At 44.5% G+C, this 27590-nt stretch overlaps 1 protein-coding gene across 2 annotated transcripts in view; it reads right to left on the bottom strand.

Moving 5' to 3' along the window:
• The window catches only part of LOC123352519 (ficolin-2-like), a 79306-nt gene extending 52267 nt beyond the window's left edge, over positions 1-27039 (bottom strand). The window contains exons 1-7 of one of the 2 annotated variants that reach the window (XM_044992764.1): positions 26999-27039; positions 17673-17932; positions 13533-13644; positions 9786-9939; positions 7731-7844; positions 6061-6114; positions 2080-2115 (exon numbers count right to left, since the gene is read on the bottom strand). In XM_044992764.1, the coding sequence (XP_044848699.1) occupies positions 2080-2115; positions 6061-6114; positions 7731-7844; positions 9786-9924 (343 nt within the window). In that variant the 5' untranslated portion in view covers positions 9925-9939; positions 13533-13644; positions 17673-17932; positions 26999-27039. The remainder of the gene's footprint in view (positions 1-2079; positions 2116-6060; positions 6115-7730; positions 7845-9785; positions 9940-13532; positions 13645-17672; positions 17933-26998) is intronic. The other variant, XM_044992761.1, reaches the window with a different exon arrangement.
• Positions 27040-27590: the final 551 nt, after the last annotated feature.

Below are 27590 nucleotides of genomic sequence, written 5' to 3' on the forward strand. Positions count from 1 at the left end.
GGGGTGCAATGGAATGAACAAAGACAACGTGACTTCGAGGGACCTGCTGGGACTCTGACCGATGGCCTTAACATTGAGAAGGGGCCAAATATTCCTACTCAGGTGCCTAAAGTTTGTCACCAAATCCTCATTTGGGCACCTCACTAAATGAACTGGTTTTCCCTGGGTGCCCAACACTGAGAGTTCAGACCAACTTGGTAGGTGCCTAACTTTAGGCATCCCGGTTTGAAAGTCTTGACCTAAATCAATATTTAGGAACCCCAGTAAAAATTGTCCAGATCTGGAATTGGGCCCAAACCACAATTGGATTGACCACTGCACAGCTTAACTTTTAAGTACTGAGCTTCCCAGTGGAATCCCCAAACCCTGTGGTAGGTGTCTAGGCTCCTTATACAATGCATGGGGAGAGACAGGCACCTGACAATGGGATCTACAAAAGCCAGCATGCTGAGTGGGGAACAGCCTAAGCTAGCCAATAGCAGACACTGAGGGGATGGTGTGTCCCCTAAACTCCACCCCTCTCAGGGACTTAGGTGCCTAAATCCAGGCTGGAAGGAGGTGCCTCTCTCTGCTTGTGATCCACAGTTAGAACCGTCTCCTGGACTCAGGGGCCTGAGACGTCTCTTGCAAGAACAGTGGTGCATTCCTAACTCCACTTAAAAGGAGTGGAGAGGGGTCACCTTCTAACCTTTAGCCCGGTGGTCAGGGCATTCACCTGGGATGTGGGAGACCCACGTTCAACTCCCCACTCTGTTTGACAAAAAAGGATTTGAACAAGGGTTTACCCACCTCTCAGGTGAGTGCCTTAAACATTGGACTATAGATTCACACTCCCTCTGGCCCTGTGTGGATTTAATCCTTTAATACGAAGTGGAACAGTTACAACATTGAGAAAGCCCCACATCAGGTAATCCTGCAGTCCAGCGCCTAGTGCACTCTCCTGATGGACCCCAAGTTCATACCACTTTGCCACAACCAGCAGATGGAATTGAACTGGAGTTTCCCATATCCCAGGTGCGCATTTTAACCATTGGGCTAAAGGTTATAGGGAGGCACCTCCTTCCTCTCCTCCATCACCCCTTATGCTAGACCAGAAGCACTATTCTGTACTTGGCAATTTACACTTTTTGCCAACTTGACCATATTGTTAGAAATATCACTCTAAGGCCGGTTCAGATCTAACCTCTTCTTATGTTATGATTTCCTCTGTTTTTCCAAAGGGAGGACAGCCTTGTTTTCATCCACACAACCAGCACAGCTCAGCTGATGCACGTTTGATAACGAGGGCTTCTCAGTCCCTCCTTGCTCCCAGAGGATTGTACTGGCCCCCAAGGCCATGTCTATACTAGGGCTTTATATAGACTGGCATTTCGAGGTGTGATCTTAACACATCCTGACATGTTTTAGAAGTCTAGTGTAGCTAAGGCACACTGCCTTTAACGTGTGTTAAACTGGTCAAGTTAAAACCTGGGGGGGAGCCTTGATGAGCTAACGGGTGTTAAAGCTCTATGCCTTGTCTACACTAGGATTGTAATACATGTTAATATGTACAGTATTAAAAATACAGCTTTTTTCCTAGTGAGGAAAAGACCCTGGTGGCTGAAGAGCCCCAGTCTGGCCCCGGGTATCAGTGAAGGGTTCAGTACAGGGCCTCAGGAGATTCTGTTCTCTTCTGAAGAGTGGGGTATCCTTCACAATGGCCTTCCCTCTGTTGAAAATGGCTGGACATCAGCCCTTCATCTATTTAGAATTTCAGCCTTGATTGGCTTACAGTCTCCTATCGCTGTATATAATTTAAGTGATCAAAACTAACAACTCTTCATTTGCAACTTTTTGTCCCTTGGACCCATCATTGCAGGATTCTCCCCAGGAGTTGCTTCTCCTGAAATCACAGGTGATTCTGAGTTACTGACACAACCTCTCTGAAACAAAGAATCTGGGCCTGACCAGGCAGCCGTAAATCCCGGGCAGTTGCTTTCAAGGGAGGATCTGGCCCTTGAGTGGTGCTGAGCACCTATTAGTGTCAGACCCTAAAGCATGTGTATTGCCCTCCAGCGAGAGCCATCGGAGGTCTCTCACCTTGCGATCCAGGGAGGCCGACACCACCTTTCTCTCCTGGGGGAAGAAAAAAAGAAAAATGTTTGAAAGATTTAGCAGAGACACAGTATTTGGTGCTTAGATACTATGAGCTCAACTGTCCCTTGCAGGCCCTGCCCTGCCCTGCACCGGGGGAACTACAGAGTTGCTGTGTCCAGTGGGAATTCCCGGATGCATAGCACCTCGGGGGGCACATCATCACCCAGACACCCTGGGGAGAGCTGATGCTGTTCCATCCTTGAGGAAGATGCAGAAATGCTCCCCTCCGTGGCTGCTCAATTCTGCTGGTTGTTGAGGGTAAGGAGACAGGTCAGTGCCCTGACCCACAAGCTTGTCAGAAGTTAGGACCCATAACAGCACCAGCCTGGCAGATTCCTTGCAGTTCCTGCAAGAGGGCACCAGGGTAGAGAGATTATTTACGCCTCCCAACTCTGTTGCCCATCTGCCTAGGGACTGAGCACAGTCATGACCTATGGTGATAGAGACGTTATAGGTAAAAGACAAGATAAATTGAGAGGTGATACATGAAGTGGTGTAAACTACCCTGAGTCAGAGGTATAAGTAGGTCTAAGGGAGACAAACTCTGGCCACGTCTACACCACACAGGTTTTTTTTTGTTTGGTTTCTAGCACCAGTTCATCCCCACATGAGCAACTTTTAATTAAAAAACACCTGAGCCTTGTTTACACCAGAACTTACACCATTGTTGCACCGGTGATGCTGCTCTGGTGGAGCTTTACAGGTCCGTATTTTCTAAGAGAAAGTTACTTTTGGGGAAATTCTGCGCTACTGCATACATTTATAATTAATGAGCCATGCATATTTTTAATTTTTTGCACAGAAAAAAGCTTCTGCAGAAATGTTGCTGCAGTTCCACCTTTTGCGCAACAGAGGGCACTGTGGCAGAAGAGTAGCAGCAGCTCCCAGCAGAAAATAATATCTCCATTTCTGACTTTTGCCCACCAGAGGGCGATGTGGCAATAGAACACAGCAGCAGCTCCCAGCCAGCTAAGGAAGAGAAAGAGCCTGCCTTGGGGGTCGACTGATCTATCTATCTACTCTTCATTGTCTCCATCTTCAACTATGCCTCAATGCTACCCATCTACGATGGCTATTAACTATTAATGGGCTGTACTTCGTTTCTTTTCAAACATTAAGTTTTAAGGGGACTAGGCTAAGTTTGGTTTCCCTAAAGCTTTATTTTTCAGTTTAGTTTAATTATTTAAGTTAGAGAGTAAACAGCTTTAACAGCTCTTCACATGAGTTTCCTCTGCAAGAGGTGTGAAATCGGAACCACCAGAGGTGAGGTCCTGTATCTTTCAACACCAGATTATCAAAAGAGGGTGTGAGTATTAACTAAAGTTTGGCAGCACATAATATTGTATTACCCTATGTATCTCTTGAATAACTGATACAACTATAATTTTGTAACTCTGACTATTTTACCATTTGCTCACTATTTCATTGATTTTAATAAAAAGTCTTTATGACTATATCTGTCTCAGAGTGAGCTTCCTGTCATCCCCCGAGGGTCCCTTTATAAACTCTGTGAAGCCTGATTCGGGACAAGAACTTTATCTTCTGATCAAACAGACTGGTGAGCCACAAACCCATATTAAGAATTATTATTATTATTAGCATTAATTACTTAAAATTAATTAAATAAAATTAAATTAAGTTGATAAATTAACATCAACATTATTAGCACACCCCAAATCAGGCTACAAAGGGACACATGGACGGGGGTGAAAGGAAACACGGGGGTGCAGGAACAAATGGGGATGGGGCCAGATGTGCCTGACTGAATGGGAGAGGCTGGGGTCAGCCAGGGTCTGCATGGGGGAAGCTCCCTAACAAACCATAACCGCCCCCCCCCAAAACCTGTCCCTTACTGTTCCCACCCATACCCCAACACCCTCCAGATTCACACCCAGGCTCCTTCCCAGCAATTTACTTCCCTCTCCCTCAGCTCCTCCATTACCCCTGACTCCCCCATTACTCCTCACTCCCCCAAGCTTTTGAGGGGTGCAGGAAATATGGATCTGTATTGTAGTTTAAATGAATAAATTATTACTCACAGTTCTGTATTAATATGCCTAATAAGGAATCTGTTTGTCAAAAAATGTTTCCTGAATCTTTTTTGTTGTCTGTATTGTTACAGACGTACTTGCTGACAGGTATTTTGAAATAAATGACCAAAAGTCATTGAAACTGGTGGGACTATATTGTGTTATTTTGACATATAAAATGTGCACAATTTTAAAATATTGTGCACAGAATTTTTCATTTTTGTTGCAGAATTCCCACAGGAGCAGAAAGTGCACCTTCAGGCAGAGTGTGTGAATGGGAGTAATATAGTGAAACAGACAGGCCAAGGAAGCCAGAAGAAGGTATACGTTAGGATGATAAGATAAAGACAGACTACCTGAGATGCATTTAGACTCACCTCTGAATCAGGCCCATACTCTTTGCAGTGGTGGTGGATGCACAGAACTGAGGTTCCCTAGTGACCAATATCTTTGGCCACATATTCTTCTTTCCGCGTTCTACAGTTTAACCCTACTGAGCTTAGTGAAGTTTTAAACCTGTGTAGCAGCGGGTACATCCACATTAGAAATGAAGGTGTGATTGTAGCACAGGTACGTGGACCTGGATTAGCTTTAATCTAGCTAGTGGGGGTAATAACAGCAGTGACGACATGGCAGCATGGACCCTGGCACAGCCAGTAAGCCAAGTATGTACCCAGAGTTCCCAGTGGGTTTGTAGTGGGGCCACTAGTCCATAGGCACCGACTCCATGGATGCTCCAGCCCTGGAGCACCCGCAGAGAAAAATTACCAGTTGCTGCACAGCAGCACCCACCGGCAGCCAAACTGCCCCCATTCCCCAGCCAGGGCCATCCCTAGGGGGTGCGGTGCCCGGGACAAATCATCCCCCATGGGGTAGGGGGCGTGCTGGGTCTTCCCCAGGGGTGCTGGTTGGAGGGAGCAGGGGGGTGCTGGTTCCAGTGATGGGGATCCAGCTGCTCTATGAGGCGTGGGTCGAGGAAAATTACCTGGAGTACGGCCCACCCATGGTGGTCAGGGGTGCCTGTCCGGTGGGAGCTGGTGCTGCCTCCTGCACAGCCTGGGCTGGGACCCCCACACTCCCCAGCCTCCGCATCCAAGAGCCCAGGGCGGAGGCGGGGGCCACGTGATCTATGTGCAGGTGCCATGGGGGAGCCCAGCTGTCTGGACAGCAGTGAGAAACCCCTGACCCAGGCCTGCCGAGCCCCGCTCCTCAGCTATGCCAAATGGTGTGAGCTGCTGGAGGGAGGAGGGGCCAGACACACCATGCTGCCTCCTGCTCTGCTCACTGCAGACAGCTGCTGTCCGCACCCCATCTGACACCGTGATGTCGAAGCTCAGGGCCCCCCAAAGCACAGGGCCCAGAGTGGTCACCCGGATTCAGTCTACCCAAGGGATGGCTCTGCTCCCAGTGCCTCTCACCTGCCAGCAGCACCACTGACCAACTCCTCCCCCTTTCCCAACGCCTCGCGGTGTGTAGGAAGCTCTGGGAGGGAGAGGGAGGTGCGGGGATGGGAAAGAGGCAGGGCGAGGCGGAGTCTTGGAGGAAGAGATGGGGTGAAGGCGAGGCCTCGAGGGGGGGGGGTCGAGCACCCCCCGGCTAGAGGGGAAGTCGGCGCCTATGCAGTAGCCTGTGCTAAAACCCACAGTGCCATGCCCTCACCGACACTGTTACAACCACTAGCTAGGTTAAATCTGGTGCGGGTACATCCACCCATGCTGCATTCCCACCTTCATCTGCAGTGTAGACCTACCTGAGAGGAGGATTTTCTCCTTGGTCAATACCCATTCTGGCACATATACCCAACAGAGGAGACGCAAATCATTTAAAGGTCTTTCTTTGTGATTTAAATCATGCAGTGAATGGACATAAATAACAACTATGTTCATTCCATTACCTTTCTCCCCAGCTGGTCCCATCTTTCCAGGGATCCCATCAGCACCTCTGTCCCCTACAAAACATGAAAGGCTCTGGATGAACATTTTAAAGATGCTAGTGGGGATATATTTTAAGGGTAAACTTAGGAGTGAAGCAGGCTGGAAAGTCAGTTCTTACTCTCCCCCTACAAGTCAAATGGCAAAATGAGGGTTAAACCAGAAAATAAACAAGTTTGAAGGGTTCAGACGATATGGCTAATCACTATCTTCAGACAGATCCTGGATTCCTTAATAAGGCAAAATTCTCATTGAACTTCAACTGCTGTTTGTCTGCACAAGACACACAGGATCAAGCCAGTTCTCTCGGTGGCTTGGTGAGGATGTCATGCAACCGGCCAATCAGAAGACCACTGGCTCAGGTTTTGTCCTAGCTGTCAGCTGGCTTGCAAATCAATGGCCTTCAGCAGGTCCAAAAGTGTGTGTGCGCGCATGCATGTGCGTAAGTAAAAGTAGTGCAGATCCTGAACAATCAAACGTGAGGGAAAATACAGAGAAGATGCAGCTGATGCTATGTGTTACCCCAATCAAGTTGGGAGGTTTTGTCAGTCCAAACGCTGGTGATGACTGGAGCAGCGAGGGACTCCCTAGCCAGACTACCTTGCCATGGTGCACCATAGATGAACTCCCTTAATGCACCAAGGAGAGACCACGGTGCATCATGGGAGACATAGTCTGACACGGGAGCCTAGCCGTCAGAGAACGGGAGCATGAGGCAACTGTACTGCAACTCCCACAAGGCAACATGGTGGCATTTTCAGATGAAAATATTTTGAGTTTCGATTTTTTGCAACTCAAAACTGTCCATGACAAAAGCCCATTTTCTGACCAGCTCTTGTGCGGCTCCATTTACTTCAATGCCACTTACACCAGCTAAGGATCAGAGCCCATGTTCTGATGTCTGATTCTGTGCTGCAAACACACTAAACACTTGTGTCCTTGGACAACTCAACTTATTTTACAGAACACCACAAGAAACCCAAACGTTGGTGTGTGCTTAGAAAACAATACGATTTTTATCCCGACTCTCCCAATTGTTTTATGCAAACTGAACAAATAAATCCCATAAAATCAAATGGCCTATTTAGTGTACAATGGAAATAATGTAAACTTTCAAACATACCAGCTGTTAATGCATTCATATTATTACTCTGCTGTTTCTCATCTCAGTGATGCTGTGGATAAATTCTATGAACATGATATCTAGGGTTGCCAATGCAACAGGAATGTCCTGGAGTTTCCAGAAATTAAAAATTATGTCATGTAATGAAATGTCCAGGAATATGTCCAATGAAAATTGGCAGCCCTGTGAACATCCCAAACAATACATCAGCCATTGGTATTGAAAGGATTTGTTTGAATAATCAGCTACATTTCCATTTTAAATCATCTCTGTATATAATCAAATAGTATATTAGTATCTGTAAGCTGGTAAATACATGACTGATGTTTCCGTACACACCTCCATGCAAGTGTCTGATGTTCTATCAGCACAGAGAAAAGGAAAAGGTTCAGAGCAGGGACATAATGAAGTTCAAGTCCCTTAACACAGGCTAAAAGATCTGTACTGGGACAGAGATGTTTTAGACATCACCAGCCATATCAGATTCCCACTTAGCCCCTGGGAACACACCTTTCATTCCTGCAGCTCCGGGTTCGCCTTTGGGACCTGCGGCTCCAGCCATCCCAGGGCATCCTTGGAGAACAGCGAGTTTGTCAGAACCAGTGAGTCCCACAATCTTGACCTCTGAGGAAAAAGAGATGAAACAATAAGTAACATATGAGAGAGTCTCAGGATGTGGAATATTCTGCAGATTCCAGTGCGGGGGGGGGAAACTTCAGCAAATGGGAACCTACAGAACTCACTGTTGGCTGGGAGTACAAGGACAGTTAACCACCAGTTTAAGTGGAACACCAATTGCACTTCCTCCTCTCTGCACTGTTGAAGAGCAGAGATAATTTTGATTCCATTAGGAGTTCATCTAGAGGCTGCTGAGCTGAATTCACGTTGGGCCAATGGTGCACCAGCACTGGGGCTCCCCTACTACAAGCTGAAATCACTAAAAGAGCTAAGCTTACTGAGCTGAGATCACTGAGTGCTGTGTTAAGTAGTGGGGGAGCCTGAAGATCTATTGCTAAGCAGCTGGCAGAGCGGAGCAGTTTGCAGCACGGTTGGAGCGGCTCATGGAACAGTGAGCAGAGCGGAGCGGTTTGTGGGACGGTTGGAGCGGCTCACAGGTCGGCTGGAGGAGCGGCACAGCTGGTGGAGTGGAGCCGGTCATGGTGAAGGCTGCAGCAGAACTCCACGGAGAGGCGGAGCAGTCGGCCCCGGCCCACGTAAGGTGCCCCTTAACACCCTGTCTGCACCCCCATTTACACCCAGGCTGGGGGGGTGAAACTCTGCAGATAAGCTTTTAAACTCTGGGGCGGCACTGACTAGGGACAGAGACTTTTGGGTTGTTGGACTTTGGGGTGATTGGACTTAAGACCCTAAGGGGAAAATGACATTGCCAAAACTTATTTGGTGGGTCTTTTGCTCATGGTTTACATTATGAATCCTGTTTGTGGTGTTTCCCCAATGTGATGCCACATTGTTTCCCTCCTTTATTAAAAGGATTTTGCTACACTCAGACTCTGTGCTTGTGAGAGGGGAAGTATTGCCTCTTAGAGGCGCCCAGGGGGGTTGTATGTAATTGTCCCAGGTCACTGGGTGGGGGCTCGAGCCAGTTTTGCATTGCGTTATTGAAACGGAACCCCTAGATACTGAACCCGGCCCTTGTTGCTGCCAACTCAGAGGGGCAGAAGGGTTACATAAGCAAATTAAATTTGAAGTTGTCATTTAGTTGAGAATTAAAGAACCTGAATTTTTTAAAGTTACACTTTTTGGTTTGACATGAGGCTGCTATGAAGGTGCTGGATGTTTTAGGACAATATTGTAGTTTTGTTGCCTTCTGCAAATATTTGGTATTATTTATATTAGTGATGTCCAATTAGAGGCCGGCACATACCTGTGCCTTCTAAACAAGCATTCATTAATGCTGGTTTCTTATTTTTGAATAGGAAGCCATGAGAGATCCAAAAATCTCATTGGTTCCTCAATGCCTAAGGTACCATCTGGTAAGTCAAAGATGAAGTTTCTTTCCATACTAATTAGGAAAATATAAACCTTTAACTACATTTAAAAATGTAGATGTGAAAGTGTCAGTGTGAATTTTAATCAACGTTGCAGTCTCACACTCTCAACTCTACATTCATGCCAGCGCACTGAACAGCAGCAGAGCATTTAGGCACCGAATGGATGACATTTTGTGATGGTCCCAGAGAATGGATATCTGGTAATATACACACAGCAGCAATATGCTCAATGTATTATAGTACTAATTAGACAAAAAAATCTTGTAAAAAAAAGAGAAGTCCCAGCTCTAAAATATTATAGTGTCAGGATTGTCGTTTGGTAACTGGCAGTCCCGTAGTCCATGGATCTGTACCAGAGAAGAGTTCAACATCAGGTAGGAGAGGCTGGAAGCTATAAGTCTACAACTCACTGTTAGTAATAACAAAATAATTTTAAGGAAGGCAGCGACCAATTCACTACAGGTCAATCTGATCAGTTCCACTAGTTCTGCAGAGGATGGCTTGGTAATGACTCTATTAAGAAAAGCTGTTACAGGGCTTGTTTCCTACTCACCTGGACAGCTGTCCTCATCCATGCAAACGGCTGCTGCTATGCAGAGTAAAGCAGTGAGGGTTTGCTGTGCGGCTCTTCCCATGGCTGATGCTGGCCTCTGCAACAGCAAGCTCCACTTAGCCTCTTCCCTAATTAGCATCTCATCCGTTGGTGCCTTTTATAGGATAAATAAAAACAAACTCCACCTCTTAAATTCTCAACTCCTCCCACCCATCCTCCACTTTACTGCTGTTTCTGCTGAGATTGTTCTATGGTTTCTCTACTTTAGCTCATCTCAGGGCCTGGTGTAATATTTTTACAGTCAATCCCTTGTTTATTAGCCTTAGGTTTCCTTCTGTAGCTAGTTTCAATGATTTTTCTTTAAAGCAGAGATTCTCCTGGTGGAGGAGTATTGGTGGGGTCAGTATCACAGAGCATGATGCAAAATGCCCAGATTCGAAAAAGTGGGATTTAAAAACCTCCCAAGAAGCTCAAGAAATCAAAATTTTATACAAATCTCATGAAGGTGAAACTATTCTTAACCTCCTGATACATTATCATCTTTCATCAGGGCATCAGAGTTCAGAGGGAAGTTGCTGCAGATAAAACCTTTTGGACCAAATTTCCTCTTTCATTAGATGCTGTCAGCCAGAGATGTTAAACTAGCAACACAAAGCAAACAAACCCCAAATGAAAATATAAAGTGATTTGGTTTTAATTAAGTGTAGACATGGGCCCCAAAACTCAACAACAGACTTGAATGCCCTGGTATTTAGCAAGTCTTTAAAAACAGATGCCAGATCTTCACAGGAAACTATATTTTTAATGTTCTCTAATCTGATGTTAGATAATTAAATACACCAGTTAATACATACATTTTGAAACAAGATCCCTGACAAAACAGGTTTGTCAGTATAACAGTATCACAGAGAGAGGGCTGAAAGGTGGTCTTGTGGCTAAGGTAAAGAATTGACAATTGATATAATCAGAGCCCTCATCACCTGAATGCATGCAATTCCCACTGATTTCAATGATAGTTCAGTCCACGCAACTGACAGGATAATCATCTCCAGTGGAAGTCAGCAGAATCACAGTAGGGATGAATCTGGTCATAGGTGTTTTGGTTAAAATTGGTTGTCTGGAATCAAATACCACCTCAGCTACACGTCCATTTGTAATGCAGAGGACATTGGAGAACTTGATGGGAATGGGCTGTTACAGAAAGTCTATTCATCACTTGCAGCCCTTGAGGTGCCATGGAACCATAAATTGCCAAGTATGTGTCCAGCAAAACTTTTGGGAGACATTTTATGAATAAGGAGAATTGCAGCAGGACCATCTGAGAGCTCAATAAATGCAACATGGATGTGAGGCTTGACAGTAATAGAATGACAGTCAATTCAGATTAGAAGAACACTAATTCTAACCTTCTGATTTTGCAAATTGTGCCTACTTTTATAATGGACTGAACCGAAACCCTAGATTTAACCACCACCTAAAGTTTGGAAGTTGAAATCCAGATCATGACCTGTGTTGTACAGGGAGGTCAGATTAGATAACCACAATGGTCCCTTCTGGCCTTGAGATCTTTGAATCATAAATTACATAGCTAGAGCCCAAGACAATATTTTAATTTAATGAAAAATGGATAATTAAAGTTGTTCTACACTTGGGTAGAGATGAGAGAACCCCTCCCACTACAGACTCTGTCCGTCCTGGGAAGAAGTGCAACCATTAAAAAAAAGTTTCACCTTCCATTGAACGACATGTCAATGACAGAGTCAACTTCCATTTAAAACCTAAAGTAAACTCCCTAATTTTCTCACGGCAACAAATCTCCAACTTGTCCAAGGGTAAAAATTTAACCTGTGACAGAATGCGAAGGTTGCATTTCCTGCAGTTCCCTCTGCAGCAGGGCTGGAAGTATGAATTGAGGACAAGGAAAAAGAGAGAAGTGGCACTGCTTCTTTAGAGAACTAGCAGCGGGTCACTAACATAGTTTCATGTCAACATAAGTTATTTTCTTTTTCTGACTGTAGAAAATGTGCTGACCCAAATGAACCTGCTAAATGATCTGAAGAAAGACAGAAAGAAGGAATTGGGGGGTGGGAAATCTTATTAGCAATTTATGGTCACAGCTGAAGTGAGTCCAGTCCTGCTTCCATTGACTTCACGAAAAGGAGGAGCAAGTCCACGTAACTACTCTTATTGGAGTATTGTGTCCAGCTCTGGGCACCAGAGTTCAGGATAGATGGGGACACACTGGAGAAAGCCCAGAGAAGAGCAACAAAAATTATTAAAGGTGTAGAAAACTTGACCTATGAGGAAAGATTGAAAAAAATGGGTTAGTTTGGTCTGGAGAAGAGAAGACAGAGCAGCGACATGACAACGGACTTGAAGTACATATAAAGAGGAGGGTGCTAAATTGTTCTCTTTTTCCAGTGAGGACAGGATAAGAAGGAATGGTCTTAAGTTGCAGCAAGGGATATTTAGTTTAGACATTAGGAAATTACCCTTACAGTTAAGAAGTTTTAAGTACTGGCACAAATATTCTAGGGAGGTTGTGAAATCCCCATCACTGGGGATTTTTAACAGTGGGTTAGACAAACACCTCTCAGGTGTGATCTAGATAATACTTAGTCCTGCCTCAGTGCAAGGGGATGGACTAGATGACCTACCAAGGTCCTTTCTAATCGTATGTTTCTACAATTCATTGTTTTCTTATTTATCAGAGCAAGTAGAAGGCTTGTCACCTTCCAGCAATTTGTAAGTGAAGCCAGAGTGCAAGAAAACACATTCAGGTATTACAGCAAGTAGTGCCATAAAGGCACTATAAACAAACAAAAATGAAGCTTTTCATCGTGGCCCTATACAAAGGAGTTTGTGATGTATACCATAGGTGAAATCTGAAAATATTAGGAATGCATCAGTCATGACAAAAGTTAAAGTTGAGTTCCATTTTGCCCTTGGAGAAGGGAATCAATGTTTTGTCATGTCAGAAAAATACAGCATCTCCTCTGCAAACATTCAGCAATTACTCTAAGTGCAGAATGAATTTTCTGCGCATTAACAAGTAAATCTGCTAATTTAGGAGTAAAAATTCATTAAAACCTGCTCCTTTAAGAAATTTAGCATCTGTCTCTGTTTTTACTTTGTTTTAAATAATTTTAATAATGGAGTAACACAGACTCTTCAAACTTTCCATGTAGTTAAAATTAATTACAATCTTGTGCATAGGCTAGCGTTGAAGAAATTAGGTTGCTATAAAGCTATTAATGATTGTTGTATAAAATTGCTATAAATATGTGGGCAACAGATAGGCTCGGGTCAATTGCTCAGGTATTTCTTAAACAGAGCATTGTGACATCAGAAGTAATTCAGCCAATCTCCTCTCAGTCTCTATAACTAATCTGCATGCAACAATTCTATTGCTTATAATGACTCCATAATATGAAGGAGACAAGACACGTTTGCCAGGATGGTAGATTTCTTGGTCCAGCTGTCACTGCTCTTTAACGGGTCCATTAGCAACATGCTAGCTTGGACGTCAGTGCTGGAAAGTCTCCCCATAGCACTACTGTCTTGGATCCACTCACACCAAGGCAGCAGTGCCAGGGAAACTGAGGCAGGAGTATAAGCTGAACCCTTAACGTGCACAGACACTGGGACTCAGGGACTGGACTTTCCCTGGCCCCTTTCACATAGCACTGGCCTTGCTAACACAGCTCTCTAAACCTGTGTCAACTGCAAACTAAGGGGCAGACTCACCGTATGCTTCAGTTGCTTTGCACTGCTTTGGCAAACCAGAAGTAAACGTAGCTTAAATAGCTGGTGCACTATGGGAGTGTTGCACTGCTTCAATGAACCAGTGAGTCTGTCCCTAAAAATGTTCAATTAAAAATGGTTTAAGGTTGAGATGTACAAAGCTTTTAAAAAACAAGGAAATTCTCAGACAGAAAAGTACCTTAAGATGGAGTAAAGGTCGAGAGTATGTACAAGTGACTTAAGGGAAAAACATTAGTGGGCTGTTGCCATATCCCCAAAACAATTATTATAAACCCAGAAAATTCAGAAGTAAGGTGACACCCAATATAAAATCAAACATGTTTAAATATGGAAATACATCATGAAGGCACCCAAAGAATCTGAACTGTGCCCTGTAGTTATACCACAATGTCTATAACTATACTGTAGATCTATCAGAAGGAAGAAGAGAATGAGGTCACCAGTGTATGATCCAGAAAAGCAACAAGATGCTAAACTAAATAAGTTATTAGATTTATCATTAGAAATATTTTTCCATCAAAAATGCCATTTTGTCAAAACTGAAATGTGCAGTGGAAACATATCAGTTATGGCAAACATTTTCTCAAGTCTAGGATGGAATTTCAGGGTGGGAAGGGGGGTCGGAGAAACACACACACACACACACGGCTTTTGATTCTTTGACCTTGGGATGGTGTTCCAAGAAGGCGGCTTCCTAGGCAGGGCCGTCCCTAGCTATTCTGGGGCCCTACGCAGCCCTCCCGTGGAGGGGGGTGTGGGGCCCCAGGTGTCTGTGGGGGTGGGGCTGGCTTGAGGGGCGGAGGGAGCTTCGAGTGCAGGCCTGGCCACGCTGCAGAGCTCAGGGGAGTGGGGGCAGGGCTGGGGTGGAGCAGAGACAGGAAGGGGGGTGCTGGGGCGGAGCAGAGGCAGGAAGGGGGGGGGCTGGGGCAGAGCAGGGGCGAGAAGAGGCAGGGTGGGGGCAGGGGGCCTGAGGAAGAGGCAGAGCAGGGGCTGGAGTAGAACGCAGCTGTGAAGGGCAGCAGGAAATTTGCTTATGGGTAAGGACGGCCCTGTTGCTAGGCAAGATGGGCAGAGACGAGCATCTTCGCAAGCAGGCTGGCTAACCTAGTGAGGAGGCTTTAAACTAGGTTCACCGGGGGAAGGAGACCAAAGCCCTGAGGTAAGTGTGGAAGTGGGATACCGGGAGGAAGCACGAGCAGGCGCGTGCAAGAGGGGAGGACTCCTGTCTCAGATGGAGAAAGCAGGACAATCAGCGAGTTATCTTAAGAGCCTAGACATGAATGCAAGAAGCCTGGGAAACAAGCAGGGAGAACTGGAAGTCCTGGCACAGTCAGGGAATTATGATGTGATTGGAATAACAGAGACTTGGTGGGATAACTCACATGACTGGAGCACTGTCATTGATGGATATAAACTGTTCAGGAAGGACAGGCAGAGCAGAAAAGGTACGGGAGTTGCATTGTATGTAAGAGAAGAGTCTGACTGCTCAGAGCTCCGGTATGAAACTGCAGAAAAACCTGAGAGTCTCTGGATTAAGTTTAGAAGTGTGAGCAACAAGGGTGATGTCATGATGGGAGTCTGCTATAGACCACCAGACCAGGGGGATGAGCTGGACGAGGCTTTCTTCCAGCAACTAACAGAAGTTATTAGATCGCAGGCCCTGGTTCTCATGGGGGACTTCAAATCACCCTGATATCTGCTGGGAGAGCAATACAGCGGTGCACAGACAATCCAGGAAGTTTCTGGAAAGTGTAGGGGACAATTTCCTGGTGCAAGTGCTGGAGGAACCAACTAGGGGAAAAGCTCTTCTTGACCTGCTGCTCACAAACAGGGAAGAAATAGTAGAGGAAGCAATAGTGGATGGGAACCTGGGAGGCAGTGACCATGAGATGGTCGAATTCAGGATCCTGACAAAAAGAAGAAAGGAGAGCAGCAGAATACGGACCTTGGACTTCAGAAAAGCAGACTTTGACTCCCTCAGGGAACTGATGGGCAGGATCCTCTGGGAGAATAACACGAGGGGGAAATGAGTCCAGGAGACCTGGCTGTATTTTAAAGAATCCTTATTGAGGTTGCAGGAACAGACCATCCCAATGTGTAGAAAAAATAGTAAATATGGCAGGCAACCAGCTTGGCTTAACAGTGAAATCCTTGCTGATCTTAAACAAAAAAAAGAAGCTTACAAGAAGCTTGGACAAATGACCAGGGAGGAGTACAAAAATATTGCTCAGGCATGCAGGAGTGAAATCAGGAAGGCCAAATCACAACTGGAGTTGCAGCTAGCAAGAGATGTTAAGAGTAACATGAAGGGTTTCTACAGGTATGTTAGTAACAAGAAGGTGGTCAGGGAAAGTGTGGGCCCCTTAATGAATGGGGGAGGCAACCTAGTGACAGAGGATGTGGAAAAAGCTAATGTAGTCAATGCTTTTTTTGCCTCTGTCTTCACGAACAAGGTCAGCTCCCAGACTGGGCAGCACAGTATGGGAAGGAGGTGACCAGCCTTCTATGGAGAAAAGTGGTTCAGGACTATTTAGAAAAGCTGGACAAGTCCATGGGGCTGGATGCACTGCATTTGAGGGTGCTAAAAGAGTTGGCGGATATGATTGCAGAGCCATTGGCCATTATCTTTGAAACTCGTGGTGATCGGTGGAGGGCCCGGATGACTGGAAAAAGGCTAATGTAGTGCCCATCTTTAAAAAAGGGAAGGAGGAGGATGTGGGGAACTACAGGCCAGTCGGCCTCACCTCAATCCCTGGAAAAAATCATGGAGCGGGTCCTCAAAGAATCAATTTTGAAGCACTTTGAGGAGAGAAAAGTGATCAGGAACAGTCAGTATGGATTCACCAAGGGCAAGTCATGCCTGACTAACCTAATTGCCTTCTACGGTGAGATAACTGGCTCTGTGGAATAGGGGAAAGCAGTGGACGTGTTATTCCTTGACTTTAGCAAAACTTTTGATACGGTCTTCCACGGTATTCTTGCCAGCAAGTTAAAGAAGTATGGGCTGGATGAATGGACTATACGGTAGATAGAAAGCTGGCTAGATCATCAGGCTCAATGGGGTAGTGATCAATAGCTCCATGTCTAGTTGGCAGCTGGCATCAAGAGGAGTGCCCCAAGGGTTCATTATGGGGCTGGTTTTGTTCAATATCTTCATTAATGATCTGGGGGATGGCGTACATTGCACCCTCAGCAAGTTTGCAGATGACACTAAACTGGGAGGAGTGGTAGATAAGCTGGAGGGTAGGGGTAGGATACAGAGGGACCTATACAAATTAGACGATTGGTCCAAAAGAAATCTGATGAGGTTCAACAAGGACAAGTGCAGAGTCCTGCACTTAGGACGGAAGAATCCCATGCACTGCTACAGACTAGGGACCGAGTGGCTAGGCAGCAGTTCTGCAAAAAAGGACCTAGGGGTTATAGTGGACAAGAAGCTGGATATGAGTCAACAGTGTGCCCTAGTTGCCAAGAAGGCTAATGGCATTTTGGGCTGTATAAGTAGGAACATTGCCAGCAGATTGAGGGACGTGATCACTCCCCTCTATTCGATATTGGTGAGGCCTCATCTGGAGTACTGTGTCCAGTTTTGGGCCCCACACTACAAGAAGGATGTGGAAAATTGGAAAGAGTCCAGCGGAGGGCAACAAAAATGATTAGGGGGCTGGAGCACATGACTTATGAGGAGAGGCTGAGGGAACTGGGATTATTTAGTCTGTAGAAGAGAAGAATGAGGAGGGATTTGATAGCTGCTTTCAACTACCTGAAAGGGGATTCCAAAGAGGATGGATCTAGACTGTTCTCATTGATAGCAGATGACAGAAAAAGGAGTAATGGTCTCAAGTTGCAGTGTGGGAGGTGTAGGTTGGATATTAGGAAAAACTTTTTCACTTGGAGGGTGTTGAAGCACTGGAATGGGTTACCTAGGGAGGTGGTGGAATCTCCTTCCTTAGAGGTTTTTAAGGCCCGGCTTGACAAAGCCCTGGCTGGGATGATTTAGTTGGGAATTGGTCCTGCTTTGAGCAGGGGGTTGGACTAGGTGACCTCCTGAGGTCCCTTCCAACCCTCATATTCTATGATTTGCCCCAGAACAGACAAAAGCCAGGCGATTAGAGCACTCACCTGTCATGTTGCAGACCCAGGTTCAAGTTCTACAAATCAAGGTTGTGTAGTGAACACAGCTGTTGTCTTTAGGACCCTGCGCATTTGTTGCAGAAATTGGAAGGTGTGTACCTATTGCAGGTACTTGGCTGGGCAGGTTGGAAGGTGTGCAGTGAATTAGTCAGAGGACTGCAGGAAGAGGAAGCTTGGTCTCATGGTTAAGACGTGTTCCTCCTTTTGGCCCAAGGAGCTAGCCAATGTTCAGGCCTCATGGATTGTTTCTGTTAGGAGGAAAAGTTGACAGGTATTCCTTAGGTGCAGTCCAGTTTATTTACAAAGAATCTACACTAAGTCCTGTTTCCCTGAATACAGTAAAAACAAACAGGAGGCAGTTTCCTTGTTTACAATTCCAAGCCTTTTTCCAAACAGCACGCTGCCCAAAAAGCTCTTCCGTCTTCCTCCCAGGGCCATGCTACCAGAGCTTCTCTGGCTGTCTCCCAGCTTTTCTGTTCTACATTTGTGAAGTATTTAGCACACTGGGTGCTAATGTAAATAAATATCATCAAATGTTTCTTTCCCAGTGTGAAAAGCTGAAAGGCAAAAGAGGTGAACTGGAATGTCTAGCTATGTAAGAGAACTTTAACCTATAAAAGCAGCCATTTCTGAAGCATGATAGGAAATTTAAAAAATGAGATATTGTGATATCTGGATGGAAAGATTAGAGAGTAGAATCTGTATGTCTATACAACCGAACTCAAAAAAATAAAAATGCTAGTAAAGTTTTACTACTAGAATCAGGATAGTACAATAAGTTCAAAGTATAAAGGGAAATCAAAAAGACAAATCACCAAATGTAGTAAGACATTGGGTTCTGTAATACTCATTGGGGAAAACAGCAGTAATGTGGGACTTGACAGAATCACAATCAACTGATGCAATGTCACACTGGGATATAATAAAAAAGGAGCAATTTCATGACCATATAATGAGTCTTTAGAATATCTAGCTCTAGGTAGCACCTTTAAGTAGCCTCTCATCTTAAGTAATATACCAGAGTTGGTTGAAGTAGTAACTATTGTTTAGCCTTTTACTAACAGGCAGCAGTATATAATTCCGGTTAAAGTCTTCACAGGACAGCTCACACCGAAACCAGCAGTGTGGCATTAGTCTTTAGAAAGTGGGATATAAAAATTAAAGAAGGAAACTAATTTAAAAGGATATGAAAGTCAAATGTGAAGAAACTAAAATCTTTACTCAACATGGGAGCTACTTAAGGATGTTTTACCATAGAAGTCAGCAAGAAAAAAGAAAGAAAAATTCATATCCTGATATCCTGGAGGAAAAATTAGAGGAAAAAACCTGCTTTGCTCCTGCAGCCTGGCTGACTGCATTAAAGGGTGCATGGGGCCTGCATGTATGTCACCCTGTGTGTAATGTTTGGCAAGTTTGAACAAGGTGCATAAACTCTGGCAGGTGAAATGTAAGATGGAAATTAAGAAGGTAAAGGGAGAAATGCAAAAAGTAAATAACCAAAGGAATTTTTAAAAAACCACCAAAAAAGTCTGTAACAATAACAGAAGCCGGAAGCCTTAAATAGAGCTGTTTGGTGCACTGCACTAGCAGGGAAAGAAGGGAGCTGTTAAGAAAAGATATTACAGAGTAGTCACTTAAGCTTGGATCCACAGAGGGATTTAGATGTTATGATGCTCAGCATTGCAATACCTAACTTTTAGGCACCAAGAAAATCACTGGACCAACACGGCGATCCACAAAGCTTGAGTTGAGCACATAGGCTCCCTATACAGTGAATGGAGAGAGTGATCTACAAAAGTCAACATTCTAGGCAGGGATCACCTAAGCGAACCAAGGAGACATGTCAACCAGAGGTGATAAGCCCCACCTCTCTCAGGGAGATAGGCACCTAAGCTCACCAGTAGGAGATACCAGCCAGAGAGATGTGTGCTAATGGAAGATGCCAACCAGAAGAGTATGTACCAAGCCCTGCCCCTCTCACGGGGATAAGGGTCTGAGCTAGCCAATGGGAGATTCTGACCACAGGGGGAAGAAGGATTCTAAGTGGTTCCCTTATCACTTATCAAGTGGCTAGAGAACTCACCCAGGATGTGGGAGACGTGGGTTCAATTCCATACACACCCCACCTTGTGGGGAGAAAGCTTTGAACAGGAGAATGCTCTGCTTGGTGACCAGATGTCCCGATTTTATAGAGACAGTCCTGATATTCAGGGCTTTTTCTTATCTGGGTACCTATTACCACCCACACTCTGTCCCGATTTTTCATACTTGCTATCTGGTCACCCTAATGCTCTGAACGCTGACCAATGGGACATTCTGATGGGGGAGGGCTCCCTCCATCTCTCCTGTGAAGCTGTTCCACTGTGTTTAAATACTTAGTCATTGGGCTAGAAGGAGAGAGCACATGAGAAAGAGAATCATTTCATAGGCCAGTGCTTAGGGCGCACCTGTGGGAGACCCAGGATCAAGTCCCCCTGCTCCACTGACTAATTATTTATGCACAGAGGAACAGCTTCAACGGGGGTTATTGAGGGAGCCTGACACCAGAAAATCCCATAGCTCAGTGGAGCGCAGTGGTGCCTAGAACTGGGATTTAGGCATCTGGGATTTAGGCACCCAAGGACCTTTGTGGATCTGGGCTTTAGCTCCTCAGCAACACTCTGCACCACAGAGCAGGATGGTGAGATACCAGCTCTGGACTTACTATTTTTCAAGTAATAAAGAGGAGGTCCTGCCAGACACTGAGGTGGTAGAAGAGGACATGCTGAAACAATCTGATGAAATACAAGCCAGAGCCAACTGGCACTTCATCCAACAGGTCTGAAAGAACTTAAGTGTGGAGTGGCTGGGCTGCTAACAAAGATATGCAATCTCATTAAAAGAAGCTGTTATACTGGGAGGGAAGTAAATTTTGCACCAGTTTTTAATAAAGATGCTAGAAGTGCTCCTGGGAATTACATGCTAGAGAGACATACTTTTGTACTAGGTAAATTAGCCAAAATGCAGTAAAGTACATTTAGTAAAACAGTTATAAATTCACAATAATCATGATATGAGGAGGAAAAAAACCCACTGAGTTTTCATAAAGGAAAGTGGTGCCTCTTCACTCTGAGAACTATTTGACAGCATCAGCAAAACGGTGGATAAATGAAAACTAGCTGACAACTTGTACTTGCAAAGCGTTTTGACAAAGACCCTCACAAGAAGCTAATAAAGAAAGTAAAGTAGTCACAAGACAAGAGGTAAAGTTCAGACATTGATCAGAAACTGGCTAAGAGACAGAAAACAGAGTAGCAATAAATGGTCAGTTTTCAATATGCAGAGAAGGTAACAGTGTCCCACTATTTAGGGCTGGTGTTTAATACATCTAAGGCTAGGTCTACACTGTGGTGGTGGGGGGATTGATCTAAGATACGCAACTTCAGTTATGAGTGTAGCGTAGCTGAAGTCGACGTATCTTAGATCGACTTACTTCACGTCCTCGTGGCGCGGGGTCAGGGCCGGCTCCAGACCCCAGCGCGCCAAGCGCGCGCTTGGGGCAGTGTCCCAGCGGGAGGGCGGCAGGCATGCCTGTGGAAGGTCCGCTAGGACTGCGGCTTGGGTGGAGCATCCGCAGGCACACCTGCAGGAGGTCCACCGGAGCCGCGGGGCCAGCGGGACCCTCCACAGGCACGTCTGCGGGAGGTCCACCAGAGCCGCGGGACCGGCGACCGCTAGAGCACCCCCCGCGGCCTGCCGCCCTGCTTGGGGCGGCGGAAATCCTAGAGCCGCCCCTGCACGGGGTCGACTGCCACCGCTCCCCCGTCAACTCCGTTTCCGCCTCTCACCGCGGTGGAGTTCCGGAGTTAACAGCAGAGCCATTGGGGATCGATTTATCTGCGTCTGCACTAAACATGATAAATTGATCCCCGATAGATCGATCACTACCCGCCGGATCGGCGAGTAGTGAAGACGTACCCAAACAGAGCTGGTAGGGAGATCTTGGTCAATCTTTTTTTGACAGATGTGATAATGAAGTGGGGGTAGCTCCCTTTTATGGACACCCAGCCAGCCAGTTAGCTGTAAATTCCCTCTTGGTGTCTGTTCTCTGCTTGCTTTACCTGTAAAGGGTTAACAAGCCCACATGTGAAAGAAAAGGAGTGGGAACCTAACCAAAAGAGCCAATGGGAAGGCTAGAACTTTTTAAAGTTGGGAAAGAAGCTTTCCCTTTGGGTCTGTTGTGTCTTTCCGGGAAAGAGGGGAACAGAGGGCAGCAGGAATGCTGGGTAAAGCTATAAGCCAGGTATGAAAAATCATCAGATCATACCTAGAATTACTTTGAAACCCCCCAAATATGTAAGTAAATTGGGAATGTTTAGCTAGACGCAATCAGGTTTATTTCTTTATTTTGGCCTGTGGACTCCTCTGTGCTAACCCTGGGTGCTTTTGTTTGCTTGTAACCTTTAAGCTGAACCTCCAAGAAAGCTATTTTGGGTGCTTAATTTTTGGAATTGCTCTTGTAAAAGCTAGCAAGAGCCTAAGTTCCAGATGTATTTTTTTCCTTTTTGTTTTTAATAAAATTTACTTTTTTAAAGAACAGGATTGGATTTTTGGTGTCCTCAGATGTTTGTGCATGTTGTTTGATTAGCTGGTAGCAACAGCTAATTTCCTTTGTTTTCTTTCTGTGTGTGTGTGTGTGTGTGTGTGTGTGTGTGTGTGTGAGAGAGAGAGAGAGAGAGAGAGATGGCTTGAGGGTACCCCACAGGGAGGAATTCCCAAGTGCTCCTTCCTGAGTCCAAATGGGGGGTTTGCCTTTGGGTGGTGGCAATGTTTACCAAGCCAAGATCAGAGAAAAGCTATCCTTGGCAGTTTAATACAAGCCTGGAGTGGCAAGTATTAATTTTTAGACTCCTTGTGGGCCCCCACCTTCTGTACTTGAAGTGCCAGAGTGGGGATTCAGCCTTGACTTGGTGGCAGTGGTGGGATCATTTTGAACAAGAAGCACAGAGCTCTCAGGATTTTCAAAGGACACATTTTTGCCAGGTTCAAGATCTACAAATTAAGGTTGTGTAGTGAACACAGCTGTTGTCTTTAGGACCCCTGCCTCATTTGTTGCAGAAATTACAAGATGTGTACCTATTGCAGGTACTGGCAGATTGGAAGGTGTGTAGTGAATTAGTTAGAGGACTGAAGGAAGAGAGAGCTTGGTCTCATGGTTAAGACATTGCTCCTTTTGGCCCAAGGAGCTAGCCCCCGTTCAGGCCTTGTGGATTGTTTCTGTTAGAAGGAAAAGTTGATAGGTATTTCTTAGGCGCAGTCCAGTTTATTTACAAAGAATGTACACTGAGTCCTGTCTCCCTGAATACAGGAGAAACAAACAGAGGCAATTTCCTTGTTTACAATTCCAAGCCTTTTTCCAAGCAGCACTCTGTCCAAAAAGCTCTTCCATCTTCCTCCCAGGGCCATGCTACCAGAGCTTCTCTGGCTGTCTCCCAGCTCTTCTGTTCTACATTTGTGAAGTATTTAGCACACTGGGTGCTAATGTAAATAAATAATATCAAATGTTTCTTTTCCTGTGTGAAAAGCTGAACGCCAAAAGAGGTGAACTAGAATGCCTAGCTATATAAGATGGCTTAACCTATAAAAACAGCCCTTTCTGAAGCACGATAGTATATTTTAAAAGTGAGATATTGTGATATCTGGACAGACAGATTAGGTCACACAGGTTGGGGAGTAGAACTGAACCTTAAAGTAGTCTACAGAATTTAGAGAATTTAATGAGTCAGCATTTCTGAGTGGGCAGGACTATAAGGTAGAATCTGTATGTCTATACAACCCAACTCAGAAAAATAAAAATGCTAGTAAAGTTTTATTACTAGAATCAGGATAGTACAATAAGGTCAAAGTATAAAGGGAAATCAAAAAGACAAATCACTAAATCTAGTAAGACATTGGGTTCTGTAATACCCATTGGGAAAAAACTGCAGTAATGTGGGACTTGACAGAATCACAGTCAATTGATGAAATGACACACTGGGATATAATAAAAAGGGAGCAATTTCTTGATCATATGACAACTTCTTGGACTATCTAGCTCTAGGTAACACAGTTAAGTAGCTTCTCATCTTAAGTTATATACAGAGTTGGTTGAAGTAGTAACTATTGTTCAGCCTTTTACTAACAGTCAGCAGTATATAATTATGGTTAAAGTCTTCATGGGACAGCTCATACCGAAACCAGCAGTGTGGCATTAGTCTTTAGAAAGTGGGGAAAAAAATTAAAGAAGGAAACTAATTTAAAAGGATACAAAAAAAGTCAAACATAAAGAAATTAAAATCTTTACTCAACATGGAGGCTACTTCCGGATATTTTACCATAGAAGTCAGCAAGAAAAGAGAAAGAAAAAACCCTATCCTGATATCCTGGAGAAGAAATTAAATGAAAAACCTGCTCTGTTCCTGCAGCCTGGCTGACTGAAAGAAAGGGTGCATAAACCACATTTGGCAAGTTTGAAAAAGGTGCATAAACTCTGGCAGGTGAAATGTAAGATGGAAATTAAGAAGGCTAAGGAGGAAATGCAAAAAGTGAATAACCAAAGGAATTTAAAAAAAGAAACACCAAAAAGTCTAACAATACCAGAAGCTGGAAATAGAGCTGTTTGGTGCAAAGTCTGTAATACTAACAGAAGCCTGAAAAAGAGCTGTTGGGTGCACTGCACTAGCAGGGAAAGAAGGGAGCTGTTAAGAAAGGATATTACAACATAGTCACTTAGGTTTGGCTCCACAAAGGGACTTAGTTGTTATGATGCTCAGCATTGCAATACGCAACTTTTAGGTACCACGAAAATCACTGGACCAACACGGTGATCCACAAAGCTTGAGTTAAGCACATAGGCTCCCTATACAGTGAATGGAGAGAGAGAGCCGCAAAACCCAACACTCTAGTCAGGGATCACCTAAGCGAACCAAGGAGACATGTCAACCAGAGGTGATAAACCCCACCCCTCTCAGGGAGATAGGCACCTAAGCTAGCCAGTAGGTGAAACCAGCCAGAGAGATGTGTGTTAATGGAAGATGCCAACCAGAAGAGTGTGTACCAAGCCCTACCCCTCTCACTGGGATACATGTCTGAGCTAGCCAATGGGAGATGCTGACCAGAGAGGTGGGTGCTAAGCCCTGCCCCCTCATGATAATGGTAGTTCCCTTATCACTTCTAGCCCAGTAGTTAGAGAACTCACCCAGGATAAACATTTGAACAGGAATCTCTCACCATCCCAAGAGAATGCTCTGAACACAGACCAATGGGACATTCTGATGGGGGAGGGCTCCCTCCGTCTCTCCTGTTGAAGCTGTTCCACTGTGTACAAATACTTAGTCATTGGGCTAGAAGGAGAGAGAGCATGAGAAAGAGAATTATTCCATAGCCCTGAGCTTAGGGCACCCTCTGTGGGAGACCCAGGATCAAGTCCCTCTTCTCCACTGACTCTAATTATTTATACACAAAGGAACAGCTTTAACCGGGGTTATTGAGGGAGCCTGACACCAGAAAATCCAATAGCTCAGAGGATCACAGTGATGCTTAGAACTGGGATTTGAACATCTAGGACTTAGGCATCCTTTGGGGATCTGGGCTTTAGCTCATCAGCATCGCTCTGCACCACAGAGCAGGTTGGGGAGATCCAGCTCTGGACTTACTCTTTTTCAAGTAATAAAGAGGAGGTCCTGCCAGACACTGAGGTGGCAGAAGAGAAGGTGCTGAAACAATCAGATGAAATACAAGGACCAGCTGGCATTTCATCCAGCAGTTCTGAAGGAACTTAAGTGTGGAGTGGAATGGCTGGGCTGCTAACAAATTTATGCAAATCTCATTAAAAGAAGCTGTTATACTGGGGGGAAGCAAATTTTATACCTGTCTTTAATAAAGATGCTCAGAGTGCTCCTAGGAATTACATGCCAGAGAGCCATACTTTTGTATTAGGTGGATTAAACAAGACTTTTAGTAAACCAGAATTATAAATTCACAATAACCATCATATATGGAGGAAAAAGCACCACTGAGCTTTCGTAAAGGAAAGTGGTGTCTTTTCACTCCTATAACTATTTGACAGCATCAGCGAAACGGTGGATAAATGAAAACTAGCTGACAATTTGTACTTGCAAAGCATTTTGACAAAGACCTTCACAAGAAGTAATAAAGAAAGTGAAGTAGTCACAAGATAAGAGGTAAAGTTCAGATATTGACCAGAAACTGGCTAAGAGACAGAAAACAAAGAATAGGAATAAATGGTCAGTTTTCAATATGCAGAGAAGTTAACAGTGTCCCACTATTTAGGGCTGGTGTTTACTGTATTTAAAAGAGCTGGTAGGGAGCTCTCAGTCAATCTTTTTTTGACAGAAAATACCTTTTCCACAGAACTGAACTTTTCCAGGGGATCATGGGATCTTCATTTGGGACAAAAAGAAATGTTGAGATAGCAGAATTTCCTGTGGGATGGAAATTCTGATTTTTGACCAGCTCTAGCATTACATATGATACGGAGAAGGAGAGAACACTCTAGGGCTAAAATCGGAGCTATAATTATTTAGATTAGACTGGACTAAAATACATTGAGAAACTTCAAAAAGGACCTAGCAAAGGCAGACAAATGGGCAGCGTGATGTGAATCATATTCAGTGGAGGCAAGTGCAGGATAATAAACACTGGAAGGAATCATTTGAACTACTTATCTTCATTGCTGGGATCTAGTTTAACAACAACAAAAATTTTAAAGCGAAGAAAAGAGACCTGGGCATCTGTCTGGGCAGAGCTCAGTGAAAAGCTCTGTCCTATATAGGGGGGGTGTGGATAGGAAACAATGAATATATTTTAGGGCTGTCAATTAATCGCAGTTAACTAATGCAATTAGCTCAAAAAATGTATCCTGATTTAAAAAAATAATTGTGATTAATCGCAGTTTTAATCACACTGTTAAACAGAATACCAATTGAAATTTATGAATTATTTTTGCATGTGTTTCTAGATTTTCAAATACATTGATTTCAATTACAACACCATATAAAGTGTACAGTGCTGACTTTATATTATTTTTATTACAAATATTTGCACTAGTATTTTTAATTCACCTCATACAAGTACTCTAGTACAATCTCTTTATTGTGAAAGTGCTACTTACAAATGTAGAATTTTTTGTTACATACCTGCACTCAAAAACAAAGCAATGCAAAACTTTAAAGCCTACAATTCAGTCCTACTTCTTGTTAGCCAACTGCTCAGACAAACAAGTTTGTTTACATTTACATGAGATAATGCTGCCCGCTTCTTATTTACAATGTCACCTGAAAGTGTGAAGAGGCATTCACATGACACTTTTGTAGCATTGCAAGGTGTTTACATGCCAGATATGCTAAACATTCATATGCCCCTTCATGCTTCGGCCACCATTCCAGAGGACATGCTTCCATGCTGATGCTTGTAAAAAAAAAAAAAAAATCCATTACTTAAATTTGTGACTCAACTCCTTGGGGGAGAATTGTACGTCTCCTACTCTGTTTTACCAGCATTCTGCCATATACTTCATTTTATAGCAGTCTCGATTGATGACCCAGCATATAAAAACACTTTCACTACAGATTTGTTTCTTTACATTAGTCCTTCTCCCTGTCCTCCCTCCCCAGGAAATAGATTAAAGCAACACAGCCGCCTGAGAATGCTGCAGGCTGTTTACTCTCATAAAATCATTTCCCTTATCCCTGCCCCCTTCTGCCAGGGTTGGGAGGTGAACTCTGCTGATGCACCTCAGAACTCTGAGTCTGCACAATCCAAGGACAGCAGCCATGAGTGAGGTGCAGGGAAAGGACAGGCATGTTAATTGGACTTTTGGGTTGCTGGACTTCTTTCTTTGTTCATGATTTATGTTTATGAACCCTG

Source organism: Mauremys mutica, chromosome 18, assembly GCF_020497125.1.
Source record: "Mauremys mutica isolate MM-2020 ecotype Southern chromosome 18, ASM2049712v1, whole genome shotgun sequence".
In the NCBI taxonomy this organism is placed as follows: Eukaryota; Metazoa; Chordata; order Testudines; family Geoemydidae; genus Mauremys; species Mauremys mutica.